Raw genomic sequence first — 22,496 nt, 5'->3', positions numbered from 1 at the left:
CCCAGGCACTCCAGCTGATCATTGACATAGAGAGCAATGCCTCTTCCTCATCTCCCCAGTCTGTTCTTCCTAGAGTCTGCATCTTTCCACTGCAACACTCCAGTCATGGCAGCTATATCCCCATGTCTCTGTGATTTAAATGAGAACATAGCCATGTAACCATATATATGTGTCTAACTCCTCTCTATTCCCCATACTGCATGCATTAGTGTACAGGCACTGAAGATGGAACACCCCAATATGCTGTGTTCCTATGAAGTGTTTGGGGGATTTCTCCATAATGCAGGCATTTCTTTGCTAACCTGCAAGCACTGGGGGCGACCCTGCTTAATCCTCATTTTGTGATCTTTTGTGATTTTGTGATCCCTCCCTATCACATCACTTCATGCCCTTTGTTCAGCAGCCTTGTTTATCATTCCTTCACAGAGCTACTGTTTAAAGAAGGTAGCTTTTCTGACAGAAAATTAAATCATTAATGACAATTTTTTTATTTATACAGTTCAGCCAGGTTCTCCTGTGAATCTCACTCTAGAAGCAAAAACATCTGCTAGTATAACGTACCTTTGGGCAAAATGGTCTCCACCTCCATTAGCTGATGCCAGCTCTAATTCACATGTATATCACTATGAACTACGACTGAAACCTGAGGAAAAGGAAGAGTGGCAAGAGGTAAGGGAAGAAAAATGTTGTATAAATGCTTTTCAATAAGTTCTCTTATCAGATTTTATTTGGTACTATAAAAATTTTAGTTTCTATAGGGATACAAAAATACTGTAACCAAATTGATTAAAAAAAAAGAAGTACTGTCAGAACTTACAGAGACAGTGAAATTCATGGTGTTTGTATAATGGTCCTTGATATGTAATATACTAAGAAGTAAGATAAATAGATCTATTTAACCCACTGATAGAATATTTAATTGTACATTTTCATTAAAGTGTCTGTTGCCATCATAAGACACTGCTAAGTTTGCATAGTTTAAGCCAAATCATGATCAAAGCAGTTTAATGATTCATTAAAATATAATTAATGAGCAATCAGTTAACTATGCAGTCAAAAATCAGTGTCAGCAATACAACAGATAAATCATAATATCCAAACTGCCTGGAGTGCAGATACCCACAGCACCAGAGAGAGAGGCTGTGCTGCTCTGTCTGGCTCAGGCAGAGGTCATGGTACTAGCAGAGCAGCTTCTGATAGCGTCACACTGAATTTCAACTACAGCTGCTGTTTCCAGTTTCCCCTCACCAAATTTCCATGCTTCTTTAGTGCTGTTTTTCAAGCTGACTGTGTTTCAGATGTCAGTAATTCCCTAGTTACTATTTAATTGGGCTGAGAATTGTCATCCTCAACATGATTAATTGCAGCAAACCTCCATTGTCTGAAAGCTTGGGGTGTTCTACTCACACTATTTACATTGAAATTCCCAATTGTTGTCATTTTGCTAGGAGTGGGCCACAGTACTCCCACAGCTGGGATACCAGGATAAAATATCTTTCTTAAAGTTATATTCAGATGGTCTCAATGCTACCTAAATTGATGATGCCTTACAAATGGAGAAAGCTATGTATCTTGAAAGACTTCTGAAGAGATGTTTAAAGGGCCTAAGTAAAGCACTTAATAGTAAGACCTAAAACTAACCACTAAGAGGCATTAAACAGATTGTCTGAGTCAAACTACCTATAATGTTCCTTTCAGTGCTGATCTGATAAAGCACTTATTAGAAAGTCTACAACACTTGAGCATCAGAACCTCAATGTCACCGAAGTGGGTTTTTCTGTTCATTCAACCACTACCTTTACTACTTTGTAATTAACATCTTAAAAAATATCTGATTGAAATCCTTACCTTTCAAAAGTCAGTGACACAAGCATACTTCTTTATGTCTTATTTGTTAAAATGGACCAATTCTATGTTATTTTTCCAGACAATACCTGTTGGAATGCAGACACAATATAAAGTAAGCAGGTTAAATCCTGGGATGAGGTACGTTGTTCAGGTCCGTTGCATGTTAGACCTTGGAGAATGGAGTGAATGGAGCTCTGAAAAAAGCATTCAGATCCCCAGTGGTGAGTTGATGATTACTGTTCTGTTAATTGTGTTTACACTCTAGCCAGTTCAGTGTTGTGAAAGGTGCCTAAAGGGCAGCCCTGAAAACCTGATTCCACACAAAGATGCTTCATAGTGTCAGAGGAACAACTTAGCACATCGTGCCATATTTTGTGTGTAATTATATGTTTAGTCTTGCTGATCCACTTAGTACTTGGCCTCTGCCAAAACTGGCTATGACAAACAGACTGGGATTTACTAGGAAGTCACTTTGGATACAAATGTGTTTGCATAATTTTTGGTCTTGTCCTGCCATTTAAAATCATGTTGATTTCACCTAACTAAATATACCAGGTAGCAGTACTAGTGTAAGAGTCACTCATCTGTTAGTTAGCAACTGGACTGAAATCACTGCCAGGAGCATAACAGAGCATAGCACTGCAGCTGCTATCACATGGGAATAATTATCCATGTTCTGTTGGGACATTAAATATGTATGACTTCATATCTTGTTATCAGACACTTTAGCCAGGTTGTCTCAAATCTTCTTTTTCTGTCACTAACTGCATTATTCATTATTTGACATGGAGATTGCTGAAGTACTGATAATAGAAAAAATATTTTGTAAATGTCCCATTTTCAGACCTGCCTGAGGCAATTATAAATTTGGAAAATCAATGGCACCATTCTAAATAGTAGAAAATATGTATTATTAATATAATGAGAACATATTTTGCCACAAATACGTAACTGCAAAGGTTTCAAGCACATCATGGTTTTGACAACCATCAAAGTATTCAGAATTTAAGCATCTTCTTCACCCCAATTCTAATTGCTTTGCTTGAGTCTGTAACAACCATCAGGAATCCAGATAATTATAAATTGCTTGGCAGCAATTAGGCAAATAGAGTGAGTACTGGGCATATCACTGTAGGAGGAAATACAAAAACTACTTCTTTGTATCTTTTGAGTCAGCTCAGCATAGGCACTTCAGGAGAGAATTACTGGCAGGGACATAAAGACATGGGCAAACATGTTCTTATTCGTTTTTTTCTTTTCTTGTAAAAGCCAAAGCAACTGGCAGCATATTTATTTATTTATTTATTTTGAATAATCAACCACATCTTAAAACACATTTTTGAAGGAAAAAAAACAACTGTGTATGTAGGTAATAGATCAAATAGCAGAGTGTATTTTAAATAATCTTACAGAACCTGCTGACAGCATTTGAGCACCCTTTGTCAGATTTGGGAAGCCGAAAAAAGTTACAGCCAGGGAAATAAAATGTAGTTCCTCAGTGTAGCTGCAGTGGAAAAGGATTTTGAATCCAAGTCAAAGTAAAAGGCTGCTGCTCTAATCACTGAATGCCCTTTCTTTCCTGTGTAAATAATGAAGCAAAACATTTTATTTCTTTGCAGAAAAAGAAAAAAATGTATTTTCCCTCCTCCACTTGAATTTGTTTTATAAATTCAGAGTTGATCTGATGCATTAAACTTACTAATTAGTTCATTTATGTACCTCTTGCAGAAGAGTTACCTCCTGAAAAGCCTACAATAATAAAATGCCGTTCTCCAGAAAAAGAAACATTTACCTGTTGGTGGAAACCTGGTTCAGATGGAGGACGTCCTACCAACTACACTTTACTTTACAGCAAAGAAGGGTAATAAGTTGTATACAATTATTCAGTACTGTATCAGAAGGAAATGGAAAATCAAGATTAAGTTTTACATTTAGGAGAAGTGCTTTTCTATAGTTTACTATAGGGTTTTGTGCAAGTGACGTATTCTGGAATAGCACTAGTAATGACATATTTAAGGTTAAAAAAGGATCTTTTTATAATGTTGGGTTTTTAAAATTACTGTGAATTCTACTGGCATGGATAGATTGCCTTGATTGTTGCCATGGTGCTGCAACAGCATAACAGTGTTCACAATAAAAAGGCACGGTCCTGTAGCTCCTGTAGCTCCTTGGCACCATAGACAGAAGCTTTCCCAAATGACCAGAATTATCCACTTGAGGGGTAACTAAAAGTTAAAGCACATTATTGAGGGCATTATCCAAATGCATTTCCAACAATGACAGGCACGGGGCATCAACCACCTCGCTAGGCAGCCCATTCCAGTGGCTGACCACCCACATGGTAAAGAAATTGCTCCTAATGTGCAGTCTGAACCTCCCCTGGTGCAGCTTTGTGGCATTCCCACACACTCTGTGATCGGTTTCAAGGAAGCAGAGACCAGCACTTCCGTCTCCTCTTCCTCTGCTCAGGAAGATGCAGAGAGGAATGAGATCACCTCTGAGCCTCCTTTACTCCAATTAAACAACCCAAGTGTCCTCAGCCTCTCCTCACTCACAGGACATGCCTTCCAACCCTTTCACCAGATTTGGTGCCCTCCTCTGGATTCTTTCTTAAATGCTTTATATATATATATATAAAGGTCCAATATATATATATATTTTGGACCTTAACATCCTCTTTATATTGTGGAGTCCAGAACTGCACCTGATATTCAAGGTGAGACCGCACCAGTGCTAAGTACAGTGGGAGAATCACCTCTTTTGGCTGGCTGGCCATGCTGTGTTTAACGCACCCCAAAATGCTCTTTGCCCTCTTGGCTGCCAGGGCACGCTGCTGGCTCACGTTGAGCCTGCTGTGGAGCAGCACCCCCAGACCCTGTCCTGCGGCTCCCCAGCCACTCATCTCCCAGGTTGTACTTGTGTTTGGCATTGCTCCATCTCCAGTCAGCTGGCATTTTCCTTGGCTGAACTTCATGCTATTGATCTCCCAATGTTTCAGTCTATGTAGATCCCTCTGCAAGGCCTCACATCCCTCCAGGCCATCAGCAGCAGCTCCCAGTTTAGTACCACTGGCAAACTTGCTGTAAATGCGTTCCACTTGGGCATCCAATCACTGATAAAAATGTGGAACAGGACTGGCCCTGGAACTGAGCCCTGGTGAACACCACTAGTGATCAGCCACCAGCCAGACATAGCCCCATTCCCTTTTTTCCCTGCAACTCTTTGAGCTCTGCTGTTGAGCCAGTCCATTAGCCAGCATAGCATCAACCTGTTCATCTCACAGTTGGACGGTCTGTCCAGAAGGATGCCATGAGGGACGGTATCAAAGGCCTAACTTTAGTCATACTGTGTCTCAGAGGATCCTGAAAACAAGTGCTACATATTCTTCATCAACTTTGTCTTCTATACCTGCTCACTTTGGGAAGTTTGTGAATGGATTTGGAGGACGTACAAATTTGTTTTTTTTTTTTGTTTTTTTTTTTTTGTAGGAACATTTGGTAAAAGACCAAAATTTATTGTGAAAGCATATGATGTGGGCAAAAATTCATGTAAATGTGAAATGAACATTGAAAATACTAATTTTTTTAACAAATAGGTTAGAAGACTGTAGCAATTATGTCTACTGGTGCTCTGAAACCTGTGGAGGCTAGGTAGTAGACAAGGGTATTCAGAAAAGATTTGTACTCTACTAGCCACAACAACATGTACCACAACCTAAACTCTTCAGGCTTTTTAGTCTTTGTTTTGCAAGGGAAAAGCTTAATACAGTCCCTGAAATTGTTCAATTACTCTTTAGTCTGAAAGCAATATTCTGATTTTCTTCACATTGCCAGGCATAAAGATTCTGATCCAGCCCTAAACATGCTGGATCCAAATGCAACTACTAGTTATCAAAGTCAGGTGTTTCAGTCTGTGTAATCACTATGATTCTTTCATTTCAGAGAAGAACAAGTTTATGAATGTCCAGATTACAGAACTGCAGGCCCTAATTCCTGCTACTTTGATAAAAAACACACCTCTTTCTGGACCATATACAATATTACTGTCAGGGCAACTAATGAAATAGGAAGTAACAGCTCTGATCCTCATTATGTGGATGTGACTTACATAGGTAAGAGATAATAAGTGTTTTCTGTGGAAACAAATAATTCAAAATTATGGGTATTGACACAATAATTTTCATTGCAGCTCTTGTCATATATAGTAGTATATCCAAGTTAAAAATATGTGAGAACAAATAAGATCTTCTCTGGTATAATAATAAATCAATATTCATCCTTTTAGCATTTTATTTTTAAAGGAATCATAAAAATGCTGAAAGCCTTAAAACTGTATTCAGAAAATCATTCATTGACTTTACGTATTTCCTTCAGTCAAGCCCTAAGAAACACCAGCCAGCTAAAATCCAATTCTACTCTACCACCAACTGAATTCAGATTGATCTTTTAACTAAAAATACTTGAATTTGACTACCTATAAGTCTGAAATTTGCTTTTTTTCTCAGATCCAAGAGAAGTCGAATCAGTGCTTTTTATAGCAATGTGCTGATACTCTCTTCTCTCAGACTTTTTACACAGAGTAACTGTGCACAAGTATGTAGGTTATTTTCTAAGGGAAAGGAACATTATCACCAATAATTACTTTGCTATCAAGGATGTGGCTGCCGGGAGCCTGATATCTGGAAAAGGGCTCATGGAGAAAAGGCTTTACATTTTACCTCTATGACCTGACTACTTACCTGGTGAAGCTTTGCATCAGACAGTGGTAAAAATCATGCTCTATATGTAGGAGTTCTACCTTTGAACTGAGGTAGCTGCAAGCCTGACTATGGCAGAAACCTACATTCCATTTTGTTTTATTTTTGTTATAGACGTGTCTGTCTATAAACATCTGTTTTGCTTTGCTGTTAAGTATTTCTATCTATGCATGTTGGGATTATGCTGCTGTGTTTTCTGAATGTTAAAGATTGAAAGGGGCAATTTTTATCAGTTAAATCTGTTTGTACAGCATTTCTAATGGTATATGCCAACTTTGATAAGTTTATGATATACCACAACTTCTATAACACAGAGTTAAAGATGTTAACTGGTTCTGTTAACTTTGAAACATAGCTGTGGGGAACAGCAACAATAAATAGTAATGTAAGAAAAAAATATTTCAGGTAATAAATGATTAAGGCAAATCTCAATATGAACTCCACATATTTGATGTTCTCCAGTTTCTCCAAAATTCATAAATCCATGCTTACTTTATCAGGAAATCTTGATCCCTGTATTTCAGCACCCGTTCCAATTTAATGATATAATGGAGATGGCAACTCACCACTCACAACATTTCGTATCTTCTTCTAAGATGCAAAGAAAAATCGTTCAGACTCTTACTGTCAGTTCTTTTATTTTACCAGTCCAGCCTGATCCTCCTGTGAATGTAACTCTAGAATTAAAAAAGCCAATGAATAGAAAACCATACTTGGTCTTGACATGGTCTCCACCCCCACTGGCTGATGTCAGATCTGGATGGCTTACCCTTGAATACGAGTTGCGACTAAAGCCTGAAGAAGGAGAGGAATGGGAGGTAAGAATGTCACAAATTTTTGCTAGATGATCAATTACTGTTTGTCAGTCAGGTCACATGCCCGACTGTAATGAAGCAGGCACACAATATTTAATCCTTTTTCAAAAGCAGTGCTTGTGTGATCTACAGATTCCTACTGACAAATTAGTATCTCGGATGCTGCTGTATGATAGCAGGTGATGAAGTACTTATTTTTAATTGTGGCCATATATTAACCATATTGGCATTTTAGTTTAAATTGTTAGTTTTCATTTAGTCAGGTTTCTTTTCTGATAATTTGTTCTCAACCACAAGCACTTCTTAGGTAACAGAAAGCTCAATGGCATTATGTAAAATCATTTAAATTTGTACAAATGACCATTAGATAATAGTTGTCATGGCCACCTAGTAATTATTGTCCGTATCCAGGATGTGCAACTCAAACAACTGGGGGCAAATAAAGACTTTAGCTATCAGTATATGGTTGCATTACCTCCTTGTCTGCTGTAATACTTCCCAGTATTACAGTATTCTCTGTATTGCCTTCTGCCTTCCCTCAACACTGTACTCTCCAGCTCCCTGGTCATTGCATGATCCACTCTTTACTACTTTACTAGAACTATGCAGTTCTACCAGCTCCACATTCCTTCTTTCCTCTTAGCATTTTTCTTCCCCAGTCACTATTTCTTGCATCAGTCTTCTCACCATTGCAGTTCCCACCATTACTACAGTTCCTTCATACCTGCCATACTTGCCACATTATGTGTCCTTGCAGTAGTTTAATTTGCACAGTATAGCAGGGCCAGATATCATTCCTACTGCACTGTTAGATAGATTAATTTAAAAATAAAATAAATGTACTGTTACTTCAATGACTTGCATAACGATTATTAGGAAGCGATCCAGGTTATTTCTATATTCCCAACTTGGTTATCAAGACTAAACTAGCTATGATTTTCCTAGGGGAAAAAAGAAAAAAAAAAAAAGTCTTAATTATATATGGATTTTATGATTTTTAATTCATTTCCAGACTATTTTTGTTGGACAGCAAACACAATATAAAATGTTTAGTTTAAATCCAGGAAAGAAGTACATTGTACAGATTCACTGCAAACCAGATCACCATGGATCATGGAGTGAATGGAGCTCAGAAAAGTATATTCAGATCCCTAATGGTGAGTGGCCAGGCATCCTTTCAGTAATTGCTATTAAGTGCAAGTTTGTGTAATACTTCTGTTAGCTGTCAGTTGCACTCATGCAGATTGACACCCCATTGTTTCCCTAGGACGGGTAGCAACATCATTGCTAAGGTAACATTTCTCAGCTTCTCTGCACTATACTGACTTAGCTGTTTCATCAGTTATTTTTAGGAGTTAAGCAAGTGAATGAATTTCCTTACTTATTTAAACAACATCCTTTCTGTTTATTGCCTCATCTGTTCTCATGATGGTAGTTTTTAATTAGGAGAGTTCTGGTAGCTACATTAGAACTGCTATCAGAACAACAAAGAATCACTGCCTTCAGACAGTAACATCTCTTCATTACACATTATCTCAAATGAATTCAAAATAAACATCTCAATGTAAAAAGTGTCATGTTACAATAGAAATCATCAGAAATCATCATCCTAAATTATTTTACCCACCATTTAATTAATTATATGATATCCATTTGATAATGAAATAACCATGTTGGTATAAGTGGATTTGAACCGTTACTCTAACAGACATTGGCAAAAATTTCCTTCTTCATACATTTTTCTATATTTTTTTCCTGCATAGTGCTATTAATACTAAGTATATTAATTACCACATATTGCAATGAATATTGAGATCTGTCTGTGCTAGTAGAGGCCTCCAGATTCAGTACTAAATTTGGCAGCTTAGAACAGTTTTTCAAATAAAAGTCATTTGAGATTTTTTTGCTTTTCTTTTTTTTTTTTTATCATTCTGATTGTATATATGCTAGGTGAATCCTCAAATAATTACATTTCTTTCATAGATTTCAGAGTAAAAGATATGATTGTGTGGATCATCGTGGGTGTCTTGTCATCTCTTATATGTTTAATCATGAGCTGGACAATGGTTTTAAAAGGGTACAGGTAAGTCACAAATTTCACAATCCTATGGAGTTAAAAATCTCAGTAGACTTTTCCAAAAATATGCTATTAACATTTGATTTAATTTCATATAGGTTTTGTGTTTTCTTGTAAGAGTGTTATGTAGTATAAATTGCAGGTATTTGATTTTAAATTCACAAATGATAAAGAGGTATTTCTGTTCTTTAGAGAAAACAGACTAAAAAGGAAAAACTAAATTCTTAATTGGTAAAGACATGTCTCTATTATATCTGGCCACCGTGGTTAGCCATTAAGTATTCAGCAAATATCATTTGGAGTATCCCTGCTGCTATTGAAGACACATGTTTTGGGTTTGGCCTAATTTTCTAAATGAAACAAGATTATGTTATGAAGTTATCTTTCTACATACTTGTCAGTCAATTTTCCAAATAATTTATTAAATTTTTGTCTGTCAAAGATGAAGGTGTTGCAAAGTTTATCTCTTCTGTGGAAGTATTGCAAAAAATAGTGTATGAGTAGAGGAAACAGAGAAACTGCTGATGGAAAAGCATTCAGAAGTCATTCATCATAAATCCTGTTTAGTACCAGTCAAATGACAGTCAAGTATGCACACAGAGGCCCACTAGTCCTCCAGGACTGTGCCCTACATCGCTGTGTCCTGGTCAGTGATGAAGTTACAGTGGTTTGAGAGAGCTGGAGTTTAAGGGACAAAGAATAACGAAAGGACATTAGTAGTATTACATTTCCAGTTCAATAACTTTTATGCTGTTCTGTTTCTTATGAATATATCTAAAGACAATTTATGGACTATACCTGGCTTAGTAAACTACCTGGCTACAGAAGGCAGGCAGGAAACAGATATCCAACAAGGAGGCAAAAGATAGGGGAGGAGTATTTAAAATTTCAGTAACTTTTGGAGGAAATGGGAGAACAAATACAGAGCGAGAACACAGAATTTAGAATAGCTCAGTTTCTAGGGCCTTACTAAGTCTGTTGAGTCCAACTGCCTGACCACTTCAGGGCTACCCAAACGTTAAAGGATATTATTGAGGGCATTGTCCAAATGCCTCTTCAACACTGACAGAAATGGTGCATCAACCACCCTGCTAGGAAGCCTCTTCTAGTGGTTGGCCACCCCCACGGTAAAGAAATTGCTCCTAATGTCCAGTCTGAACCTCCCCTGGTGAAGCTTTGTGCCATTCCCACACAGCCTGTCATCAGCTCCCAGGGAGCAGAGACTGGCACCCACCTCTCCTTTTCCTCTGCTCAGGAAGATGCAGACAGCAATGAGGCCACCTCTGAGCCTCCTTTACTCCAAGTAGACAAGCCAAGTGTCCTCAGCCTCTCCTCATAGGACATGCCTTCCAGCCATTTACCAACTTCGATGCGATCCTCTGGCTTCTTCTTTTTATTTTTATTATTATTATTATTATTATTATTATTATTATTATTATTATTATTATTATTATTATTATTATTATTATTATTATTATTATTATTATTGATATATATTGTGGACCTTAACATGCAGCATTAATACAGTGGGAGACTCACCTCTTTTGGCTGGCTACCCATGCTGTGTTTAATGCACCCCAAAAATGCTCTTTGTCCTCTTGGCTGCCAGGGAACACTGCTGGATCACATTGAGCCTGCTCTGGACCAGCACCCCCAAATACCGTTCTTGCCTGCTGCTGGTCTTTTAAAAGATGGTTCTTGAACAGTGACTGGCTCTCATGTACCCTAAACCCTCTAGAGTCAATTCCCAGGGGATGCTGCTAGCTAACTGCCTGAGAAGCTTAAAGTTTGCTCTCTCAGGTCCAGATTGGCAACTCCGCTGACCTTTTTGCTCCCTACACCAAAAATGTTGAACTATTTCCACAAAATGTTCCACTATTTCATCAGTATCACTGTGGCCAAGACAGCCACCTGCCATCACCTCTCCCTGAAGGCCTTCCCTACTCTCAAACAACAGATCCAGGAGAGCACCCTTCCTGGCTGGCTCACTCGGTGCATGTGACAGAAAGTTATCTTCAACAAGCTGTAGGAATTTCCCAGGCTTGCTTGTCCTGTCAATATGATATTCCCAGTGTGTGCCTGGGAAGTTTAAGTCTCCCAGATGGACTGGAGACTTCAACTTTTCTTCAGTCATCTTCTTCCTTTACTTGTCTTCCTAGGGCTCAGAAACCTCTTTTGATAGCACTCAGACTTCCTGTTGCTACACCATTGGCACCCACATGAAAGAGTGGGAGGGGGTAAGAGAGGGCCCATATTTATATCATTTGTATTTGTTCTGTTGGTTTTTTTGTCCATTTGTTTGATTGCTTTCCTTTCTGTTTGTTTTGTTAATTTCTGTTTGTTTGTTTGTTTGTTTTAGAATGATAGCCTTTATCCTACCACCAGTTCCAGGACCAAAAATAAAAGGCATCGATACACATCTGTTAGAGGTGAGTACTGCTGATAACAGCATAAGAATTTGCCATTACTTACTTTTTTAAATTCAGTACTATCAAAAACAACTACTATAATTAAGTATAAAACATATTTAATTAATGTAATCAATGTTAAAAATAAGCAAAACTTTCAGGTTGATCATGTGGAATGTATGTATGAGACAGTTTTGCCTGGCACTAATAGGAGGGCATATATCTACAGGGTCTGTAACTTCAGTTGCTACTTGGGACACAGTAAGAGCTTAATTCCTAGGTGTTCTAAGTTGTTCTTAGATAAGTCACTCTCCACAGTTTCTTGCCGTGTTGAGGAGACAAGGACATGGCTGTTCTGTTAATTCTCCTCCATTACCTTCTTGCCAAACCCTTGAGACTATTATCTGCCAGAAGCTCTCTAGCCCTTCCATTTTAGAAACATGAACTCTGGGATCTCCCCACTAATGGAACTCAGAGGAAGTTCTACTGTTATTACACTACTTTTTTGCAGCAGTAGAAATCCAGGTTACATCTAGAGATGTAGCTATTATAGTATTTGCCTAATAAATATGTAGACTGTTCACTATTGTTCTAGTTATATAAGCCCTAATGTTTACAGTGGAAAAATATCAATATCTTATTTGTTATGCCTTCAGACAGGGAAATCTGAAGAATTATTGAGTGCTCTTGGTTGCCATGGTTTTCCTCCAACATCAGACTGTGAGGAACTACTGATAGAATACCTAGAGGTAGAGGACAGCGAGGATCAGCAACTCATGCCAAGTCACAGCAATGGTAACCCAAGTAAAAAAGGAAAAACAACACCCAAGGAAACAGACAGTGACTCAGGACGAGGAAGCTGTGATAGCCCTTCTCTGCTTTCTGAAAAGTGCAGGGAGTCCCATGCCCTTCCATCAATGCTTCAAACACAAGATGTAAGAGATGTTCAAGAAAATAAAGCTGTGAAAAGGAGCTGGGAAACTCAGTGTGTAGCCTCAGAACGGAAAACACTCCTTTCTAACAGTGAGAGCACAAAATCATCCACGTGGCCTGCAGCTCAATTACCTGATAATCAACCTCCTATGTTTGCCTACCACAGCACTGTAGATGCACGTAAAATAACACTGATTACCACAAATGTGAATGTTGCCCCAGTTTTAGTGAAAAATGAAGAAAAGCATCAGTCACGATATTCTGTTACTGAAACAGTCCCTGGAGACATGGAAGAACAAGGAGAGATGGAGAATTTGCATTCCAAAACTGAGCAAACTGCAGTGCAGGTCAAACAAAACAGACCTAATGAAAAGTCACCTTTTTTGAATGGTACACTAATGGACTATGTAGAAGTCCACAAAGTCAAGCAGGATGAGGAGCCAGCAGTATTACTGAAACATAAAGAAAATAGTGGGAAGACTGAAAATTACACTATTCCAGGAACCAGCAAAGAATATACAAAGGTCTCAACTGTTGTGGACCATAATATTCTAGTATTAATGCCAGATTCACGAGTCCAGCACACCCCTATGTCTCAAGAACCTGCAAAGGAAACATCTCAGAACCTTCAGCAAGGTCAAGCTGAGAAAAACATGAGCTACTGTCTGACAGCTCCAAGTGACTGCAAAAGAGAGACTAGTGGATCAGAGTATATGGACCCATCCTCCTTTATGCCCTCTTTTAAATAACTAAAAGTTTGATCATTCTTCATCAGGTAATGCTACAGAATGAGTCAAATACAATCAGTATAATAATGCTGTGGTTTAAGATTATGCTACTATGTCACAATTGTAGCTTACACCATTTTCTAGCTGACAAGTCTGTGATTTACATATCAATTTTGTTAATAGTTATGTACAGTAAAATAAAACCACACAGCAAATAGTTCCCTAAATACAAACAAAACAAAAAAACTAACAACAACAACAAAAAATAGCCTCCTTTGTGTATTATACAGAGAATAAAATAAACTGTGGTTTGATATAACAATCATAGAAGTAAACCCTGGATCGTTAACACATTTCTCAGAGAGCGAAATGAGGAAATGGATACTATGTGCCATGAAAAATACATTGCAAACTAATTCTTCAATTCTGCAGATCTTCTGTTATTTGATTCAACCTAAGGGAATACTGCAGTTTCAACAAAGACTAAGAATGTTATGGGTCAGTACACCACAATTGTCTGAGCAGTTTCTAAATCAGATAAATCATTACACAATGACATTCTGATCGACAACATATTTTTTTCTGAGTGTATTCTGACAGTAGATTAAGATTTCTCTATACTTTTTCTCAACCCTTAAGAAAATTAAGCTCTTATATATGGAAAAAAACATATATAAAAGAGAATATATTCAACTAATTACAGTAAAAAAATCCTCTAAATATATCTTCCTTTGTTTCAATATGACAGAAAACTCTGCATCCCATTCATAGCCTATTCCAGTCAAATCAAACATGAAAAAAAATCGGAGGACACTATTTGATATACTGCCTTACTGTACATAATATACAATTCTACTTTAGTACAGTCCCATACATTTAACAATGTATTTTTAAAGGCTATTTTTCTATTACCAAAAAAAAAAAAGCAAAATAAAATATTTTTTAATTTCCCAATGTTATTTAGCTATTTAGCAACTTTTCTGTTTCCTTCTGCTGAAACAGAGGTAACAAGTAAAGCTGCTATTTCTATACAAAGCATAAAATTAAACTTTATACTAAGTAAGGATATGAAGTCATTTTTAAACTATATTTCTAATATATTGCAAATGTATTACTATTTGAATTGTAAATTATTTATTTCTGATGTTTTTTACCAGCTGTTATTATAAAATTAAAATAGAATCTAGGTTTTGAGAGCAAGCTTCTTTCCCACTTAATTCGTACTCCCATGCCACTCATGAATGGAATGATGGTTGCCTGCATCCTTAGCCATCATGTACACTTTTCTCTTAGCCTGGAAAGAAAGTTTGAAAATTTTCAGATATTTCATAATGAACTTATCAAAATTAGTTTGGGAATCCAGCCTCAACAGCCAGGGATACGCGGCATAAAGTCAGCTAGTGCTCTGCTGAAATAGCAACAGGAGTGAGAAAAGGGGTCCATGTAGTTGGAAAGCAACTGCGGAAAGAGTCAGGATTCCTCCTACCACATGTAACTGAAGGCAAAATCAAAATGGTAGTGGAATGGCTGTGTACTTATGGCCCTTCCTTCCTGAAGCAAAAGTTTAATTTACTCCATCGAAGTATGAACAAGTAAGCCATGGCTAATTAAAGCTAGGTCAAGTATTTAGCCAACACCACTAGCTTCAGTGGGAATTGGAAGCATAAGGTAAGGGAAATTGTACTGCACATGTGATGGAAAGTATATTTATCATAGATGAGCTCTCTTCTTTTGTCCTTTCTGAACAGTGTCATATTTCTCAGCTTTTTCTGATTTTATGCACTGAGCCAGCCTTCCTGCAGTATCAGGTAAACAGTTGCAGAGCCAGCCAAAACAGACCCTCTGATTTTGAAGGTCCGCAAAAAAAAAAAAAAAAAAAAAAAAAAAAAAAAAGTCTTAGTTGGCAAATCAAATTCTCATACGATACTTCCATGCAATGGAACTGCTCAAGTACAGATTGGTCAAGCTGTCTAGCCCGTTCACTGGCTGGACTTTAGAATTTAACGATCTGTGTGTATATGAACATGTATGCTAGTGGATACTGTAACATTTACTTTAGGCATCAAATTTGAAGTCTGTGACCTCTATACCTGCAATTTACTTCCCCTTTCTAGAGGCTGATTGGAGCAGTCTGGATGCTCTGCTGAATGCACAGTGAGGGATCTTAGATTCTTAATTCAGCCACTCAGTTCATTGCTTGAAGACATGAAGTGGCTACTTCAGAGAGCAGCCAAACATAACATTTTGTTTAATTACAGGTAACAGGACAATTTTACTGTAGCATTTGTGGTATATCTTACAAATTTTCTAGATGCTAAAAGTACTGCAAAGAAACTATCAAGTTATCAGTCAAAACTGGAATGTTTTACAGGACAGCAATCTGTGTGTCCATGTGTGTAAGCTGATAGTATACTGTGTGACAATGCTTAATTCTTCTGACTGAATGCTTCACTTTTCTGACTGAATCAGACAAGCCAGTCTGAATCAGACACGTTCTTTCTTTACACAGACAGTCATATCTGAGCCAAGCAGTTGCTTTCTACTCCTAACAGCATGCATAAGGACATGCTGCTGCCGGCCTTTAGCATGCCTCTGGTGTTCTATAGAGACTATAGAATCTTATCAAGCTACAGCCTAAAGATTTTCTTTACAGAGTGGATTACTTATGGTAACTTACAAGTGGCTACAGAGATGCTACAAACCAAAGCAAAGGTGGGATAACGTGTCAGCAGCAGACTGTTGCTGTCACAGTTTATTTTGGACCAGAGGAAGACTGGCACAACTTTGAGCAGATTTTAAGTGTATTATTGATCCCAACTAAATGGAAGTATCTATACATGTACCTGGTTGCTAAGTTTTTATTGTAGATCATGGAGTCTAGAGCATGATTTGCCTGTCAGAATACAAGTGTGTGCTTTAGGAAGAGATGAGTCATACTCTAAACTCCATCGACTGTTACTAAGTTTGTCTATCCTAGCTTGCTCTAATAGAGAAGTATGACCTCTAGTCCAAAAATGAGAATTTAAATAATGTTTAATCAAATATTTCCTATGTTGACATTGCTTAAATTGAAAAATATGGGCTGTATTAATATTGTGGGTTATGTCCAATTCTGTGGCAGCTGATAGGTCCCAGGAACATCAGTAACTTTAACACCCTGAGTTCATAAAACCAAAAAGATCAGCTTTTCAGAGGACCTTTAATTTATATGCACATGCAAACTGCAAGTTGCCAGAAGGAAAGAAACAAGAAAAAATCAGTATTATTGAATGAAAAAACAGGATTTCAAGATATCAAAAAGAAGGTAAATCCACAAATTCTCCCTCAGAAAGAGAACTGAGTGAAAGTGTTTCTATATGCCTAGCCATAAACTGGTAATGAAACTGCAAAATACCTGCAGGCATAAATTATATTATGAGGCATAGATTCTTTCCCATCTTTGCCAATGAAAGTCTCATGATGCCAAATCATCATGGCTTTCTGTGAAAACAGAAATTCAGCCCAAGTAGAAAAGGTGTATTTTTTGGTTGCTTGGATGTAGCTTAGCTTTTTGAGGGATTTGCTAGCTAAATAGAATTTTAAAACATTTTTCATAAATGTGTTTCATCCTTTAAGCTGAACAAATGTGCAGTTTGATTATTTTCCATTTTGATGCACTTTTATTTTCCAAAACACCCTGTTACTTCCCAGGTGGGAGTAATACCTTCTGAAAGTGGCCTTTAACATCCAAACTGTACTTTTGCACATCAAAAGAGAATAAACTAGTGTCCTGTGAAATCAGGATAACCATCAGCTAAGTTTGAGGGCCTTTGGATGTTCAAATACTTCATTGTCTTGTTTGCAACTTTAGTTTTTATTACAGCTCTTAGCTTTTAAGTAGGAAATAGATGAGATTTTGTAGCAATTGTACTCAGTGGATTCTTGTAAAGTTATGATACATCAGTGGGGATAACAAGCACATGACACCTCTTTTGATATACAGTGATGAAGTATGTAACATAATTTACCCCAGGAACAGGGATTGTCTCGCTAGGTCTCATACCATTAGTTAAACTTCTCACATGGATTTATGTTTGAATGATGCTTTCAAAGTTAGATCTATATATGTGTCTCTTACAGCGTGAACTACCTATTAGTAACATAAAAGTCCTAAAAGGCTCTTCAGAAGTAATTCATTTTATAAATTCATAAAATGTAATATATATATATTTCAATTAAATACCTTTCCTTTGGACTCAGAATAATTTTATGTACAGTTTTTCTTCAGTTTTGAGAAATAGAACTCATTATTTTAAATTTTCTAATTAAACTTTTTCCTTTAGCAAAGACATATTTAATGTGTATTTTTAGTATTTCAATATAATGTTCCTGACTCTTAAAGAAATATGATTTACTGAGGTGGGGCATGTGCTGCCAAAACTTACTTTCACGTAAAATACAGGTTTGAAGAATGGTCTTAATGATACTATGTAACTACAAAGGATTATTTAATAAAAATGCAGTAAACAGACCTTATAGAATACTAATAAGTGGGTGTACATGTTTATGGAACAAACTGAAACACAAATATGTAGTGATAAGTGGTTTATGTTAAAGCAGTGAACTCTGTGGTATATCTGTTTATGTGTATATGTTTAGATGGCTGGAAAATCTATAGTTGCTTTAAATGTCATTTAAGTATTTAAAGTGTAGTAACAGTAGATGTTAAAAATGAGTAAGAACCATTTTATTTGTGATCTATGGAGCACTGTATATGTGCAGCTCACATACAAGCCTGTAAATGTGTTTGATAATTTCTCATTAACCATAAACAATTTGAAAGTGTTGTGCAAGGAAACCAAAGTCATCTAAGCCAGTTAATGAATATTAGACATCTTCTAAAAGCCATAAAGACAAATGAAATGAAAGCGTCATGAGATCAGGCACCATATTCTTAAAGAATCGCTACCTCAGATGTTGTTTATTTTTGCTCCCTTTAAAAAGGCAGAAAAAAAGCATTTTACTTTGTGTGTCAAAATGCAGATTCTTTTCTAAAAACGTATTTGTAATTTTCAAATTGTTTCTCTTAACTAACAGCTTGTCATGGAATCATCACTTGTATTGCTCTAGTAGTAGTAGGATGGGATATTAGACATTTGTATCCAAATATGTTTTTATGTGAAAAAATAACAAAGAAGTTTCCATCTTTTAGGGAAAGCCATACTGACCAGCTTGGCAGTTTCTATTTTCCTAAAGCATCAGTCCCTTTTCTGCTTTTTGCTACTGCCTGCGTGCCCAGCTTGCTAGGACTGAATGAGCTGAGTTCTCAGAGGTGGTCTGATTTTGGAACTCACCAGTGGGAACTAAGCATTTATCAGTACTTACTACTTAGAAAGACCTGTTTTCAGTTGCTTCTGAGAAGTTAATCTTCAAACGCTGCTCCTAAATGAGTGAAAATGGAGACACACAGAGAAAATGGAGAAATACTCCTATTCTCAACTATCTTAAACCCTCATACCGTGTCACTGACTTCCTTCAGACTCTAGTGCCTATGGGTGTGGACAGATGGACTGAATTACACTGAGCTGGAACAATCTTTTGGCTCTGCCTTGAAAACCCTTTTGAAATAAATGAAAAATTATTTTCATCTTTCCAGTGTACGTCAAGCAGGAGATTAAAGATAAACTGCATGTGGCAGAATGGAAGAGGAGCACAGTCACAATGAACCCTACAGGAAGGTGCACAGGTAGTTGAGAAATCAGAGTGGGCAAACATGCATATTGACCGTGGTTGAAAAAAAAAGGAGGGAGAACAGAAAATGAAAGCAAAAGAATCAAATGTAAGAGTAGATAGGAAAAAATCAGAAATGGTAGAGTAATAAATGAGTTTTTAAGAAAAAAAAAAAAATATATATATATATATATATATATATATATATCAAAAGTGGGAATACGTACAGTTGCTTGAGATAGTCCACAAAAACTGTAATGCCTTATTAAGTACTAACCAGTCATCAAGATGCTGAAATTGTCTACTACAGATCAGCTGTTAGATAAAAGCTGAAAAAGACTTATACATGAGAGTTCATTCCATTTATATTAATTACAGGATTTTCTTACAAGTATCTGATATTGGCCCCTAGCAAACAACGCTTAAGCAGCTATACCCCCCATCTAATCTGCTGTTGCATTTCCTACAGCCCTAAGGAAAAAATCAACAAAAATACCACACGTACCACATGGTTTTTAAAAGCTACATTCAATTCATTTTTTCGGATAGATTTATGAATGAGATTTTTTTATCCTTTTACATTGTCTCACACATACATCTGTCATTCTTAAGCATTCTTCTATTTTCTATTTATTAAAGGCAATGCAGTGATCTGGAAACACCAAGAGACAATGTTTTGTGGATAGTAGTAAATGGTCTCTTGACATTTCTGGGCATTGTATAGTTCATACCTGTGACAATATTAACAGATATGACAATACATGACAATATACCAGTTGACATTTTCCTTAATTACAAAGTCCATGTCTTGGTGATAAATTCTAGAATTTCCAAGACAGACTTAAAATACATTTCTCCCATTTAAGCTAAGTTTTTAAGAGAAACTACTGCATCTATCAAAAGTAATTCAAGAAATAACTTAGTTATTTGTGCTGTGTCTTGCAGTGCTGATAGGCTTTTAGCTGGATTTATACTCAAGACATCAGTACACAGAGAAGTTAGAAATAAGGAAGTCTTTTTTCACATCTTCCACTTTTATTTTCAGAAGAGTTAACATTCTGTTCTGTTCTGTTCTGTGATGGTGCTGGTCTTGGACTTTATTTGACAATCTTATTTTTGGACAACACCACTTCTATTTTAGAGAGCTGCTGAGTACATTCACCTCATTTTGACATCAATAAAAATGTACAGATTTTACTTTACTTCCTACAAAGATTGTAATGGTCAGTTTTATAGATATAGCACTGAATAGAATTTTTAGAGGATGCTGGAAATCTTTGTAGATATCAGTAGCAGAAAATATCCCTTGAGTAGAACAGAAAACTACACATGTCTAAGAATACGCAGATTTTTCTATAGAATACAGGTGGAAGTATAATGATGTCAAACCAAGTTTTAATATTCATAATGCTGTAGATAGAGTACTCTGAATTCTCATCCCCATGTCCTTCACTCCAAAAAGAAGAGGAAACTACTGCTCAGATACACTGAGAAGGGACCTCCTGGGCTGCTATACTGTTGCTCATTTTTCATCTCAGAAAGTAATTTTTTATTCTGACGTCAAATACCATTCTTCATCTGGAATAACACAACCATCGGTTTCATATATGCTATATTCATTTATATTGCTCATAGATACTCAGCAACATTTGAGCTTCTCAAATCTTTATATTGTGCTCCACATATTTATTTTTTTTTAGTCTGTGTATAACAGAAATACTGGGGATGCTGCTCTGAAAAAGTACTGCCAAGGGAAGAAAAAAAAAAAAAAAGAAGAAGAACTAAAAAGCCACTAATAATTTGTATTTGTTCAAATTTCTGGCAGGCTGTTAAATGCAGGAGAAAGTCTCTAGAATTTCCTTGCCTTTGATAATGCCAGCAGATCTCTCAAAGAAACTTATTTATAATTTGAATTGCACGTTCTGAATAGTATGCACAACAAACAAGATAATTCCCAATCAAGAAAGAGATCATCCATATTTAAAGCATTTTTTTTTTCCATTTGCATAAACCAATTCATTGCTAGCCTTGCAATAAAAGCTAGGCATTTCCATTACATTTTCAGAATTTGTATGCAATCTGGAACATCCAAGTTATTGTAGTGTCATTGCTTTAGCAACAGAATGACTTGAAGCACAATTATTCTATGAACCAGATCCAAATGTTTTGTAAATTTCTAAAATTTTAGAAATTATAGAAAGTAGATTTCATATTAGTATGTACATTGGTTGGAGCGTACTGGTACAAAAATAGTTGCTCAGGAATTCTTCATTGTTTCTAAGTGTATTTGAAGGAAAATGCTTTAAAGGTATGTATTTTTTAAGTTCTTAATATCGAAACTGCTGGCTTTAATAAAATCTGTTAGCAATTTCACTTGTAAGATCAATATTGTTACTGAAGTCTGTAGCTTTCTGGTGGACTTTTCTATATTGTCATTGTAAAATCTCTCTGCAATGATGTTCGCATTTCAATTTAATAAAAGTTCTTGAATAATATTCTCAGAATCTTCTAGCTTTCCTCATAAAATTGAGCAATTCCATTATATATAATAATGAAAAAGAAAAGTCAGACATCCAGAACAGTTTGTGGGATGGGCTCCCACTGTTCTGCAAGTGGAAGGCCCACTGATAAATATGTTTAACCCACTTTGTGTGCACTGGACAGCTGATTTAGCATTCAGGAAGCTCCATACTGCATGTAGTGAAAATGCAATATACAGCCATCAATTCATAAAATCTTGGGTATAAGAGAAACTCCTGTGTGAAGAAGGACTTCTGACTTCTTGGAGAAGCTGTTTAGAAAGGTTGGTTTACTCATGCTTATTTTCATTCCTAGAACATACTTTTTGGAGCACAAAACAAGCAATATATTCACCTGCTCCAAACTGGGGGACTCAAGACAGAACTGGAGAGAAGTGTGATGTTTAGTACCACCTACAATCCATCTTCTAGGTTTCATGGAAACCACACTGTTAACACAAATGGCTCCTTTTCAAGGTCACAACTTTTAGACTCTTGCTACTTTATGGTTCTTTCTTTCTTTCTTTCTTTCTTTCTTTCTTTCTTTCTTTCTTTCTTTCTTTCTTTCTTTCTTTCTTTCTTTCTTTCTTTCTTTCTTTCTTTCTTTCTTTCTTTTTCTTTCTTTCTTTCTTTCTGTCTTTCTTTCTTTCTTTCTTTCTTTCTTTCTTTCTTTCTTTCTTTCTTTCTTTCTTTCTTTCTTTCT

General features: G+C 36.5%; 1 protein-coding gene across 20 annotated transcripts in view; it reads left to right on the top strand.

Annotated features, from left to right (window-relative positions):
- The window catches only part of PRLR (prolactin receptor), a 171,729-nt gene extending 149,960 nt beyond the window's left edge, over nucleotides 1-21,769 (top strand). For 18 of the 20 annotated variants that reach the window (XM_072030672.1, XM_072030669.1, XM_072030670.1 and 15 more), the window contains 9 exons: nucleotides 500-669; nucleotides 1,928-2,069; nucleotides 3,577-3,709; nucleotides 5,790-5,959; nucleotides 7,253-7,422; nucleotides 8,432-8,576; nucleotides 9,403-9,502; nucleotides 11,856-11,925; nucleotides 12,561-21,769. In XM_072030672.1, the coding sequence (XP_071886773.1) occupies nucleotides 500-669; nucleotides 1,928-2,069; nucleotides 3,577-3,709; nucleotides 5,790-5,959; nucleotides 7,253-7,422; nucleotides 8,432-8,576; nucleotides 9,403-9,502; nucleotides 11,856-11,925; nucleotides 12,561-13,586 (2,126 nt within the window). In that variant the 3' untranslated portion in view covers nucleotides 13,587-21,769. 20 annotated transcript variants of the gene reach the window in all.
- The last annotated feature ends 727 nt before the right edge of the window (nucleotides 21,770-22,496 follow it).

This window comes from Anas platyrhynchos, chromosome Z, assembly GCF_047663525.1.
Source record: "Anas platyrhynchos isolate ZD024472 breed Pekin duck chromosome Z, IASCAAS_PekinDuck_T2T, whole genome shotgun sequence".
NCBI lineage: Eukaryota > Metazoa > Chordata > Aves > Anseriformes > Anatidae > Anas > Anas platyrhynchos.
This window is presented reverse-complemented; position numbering and strand designations above follow the sequence as displayed.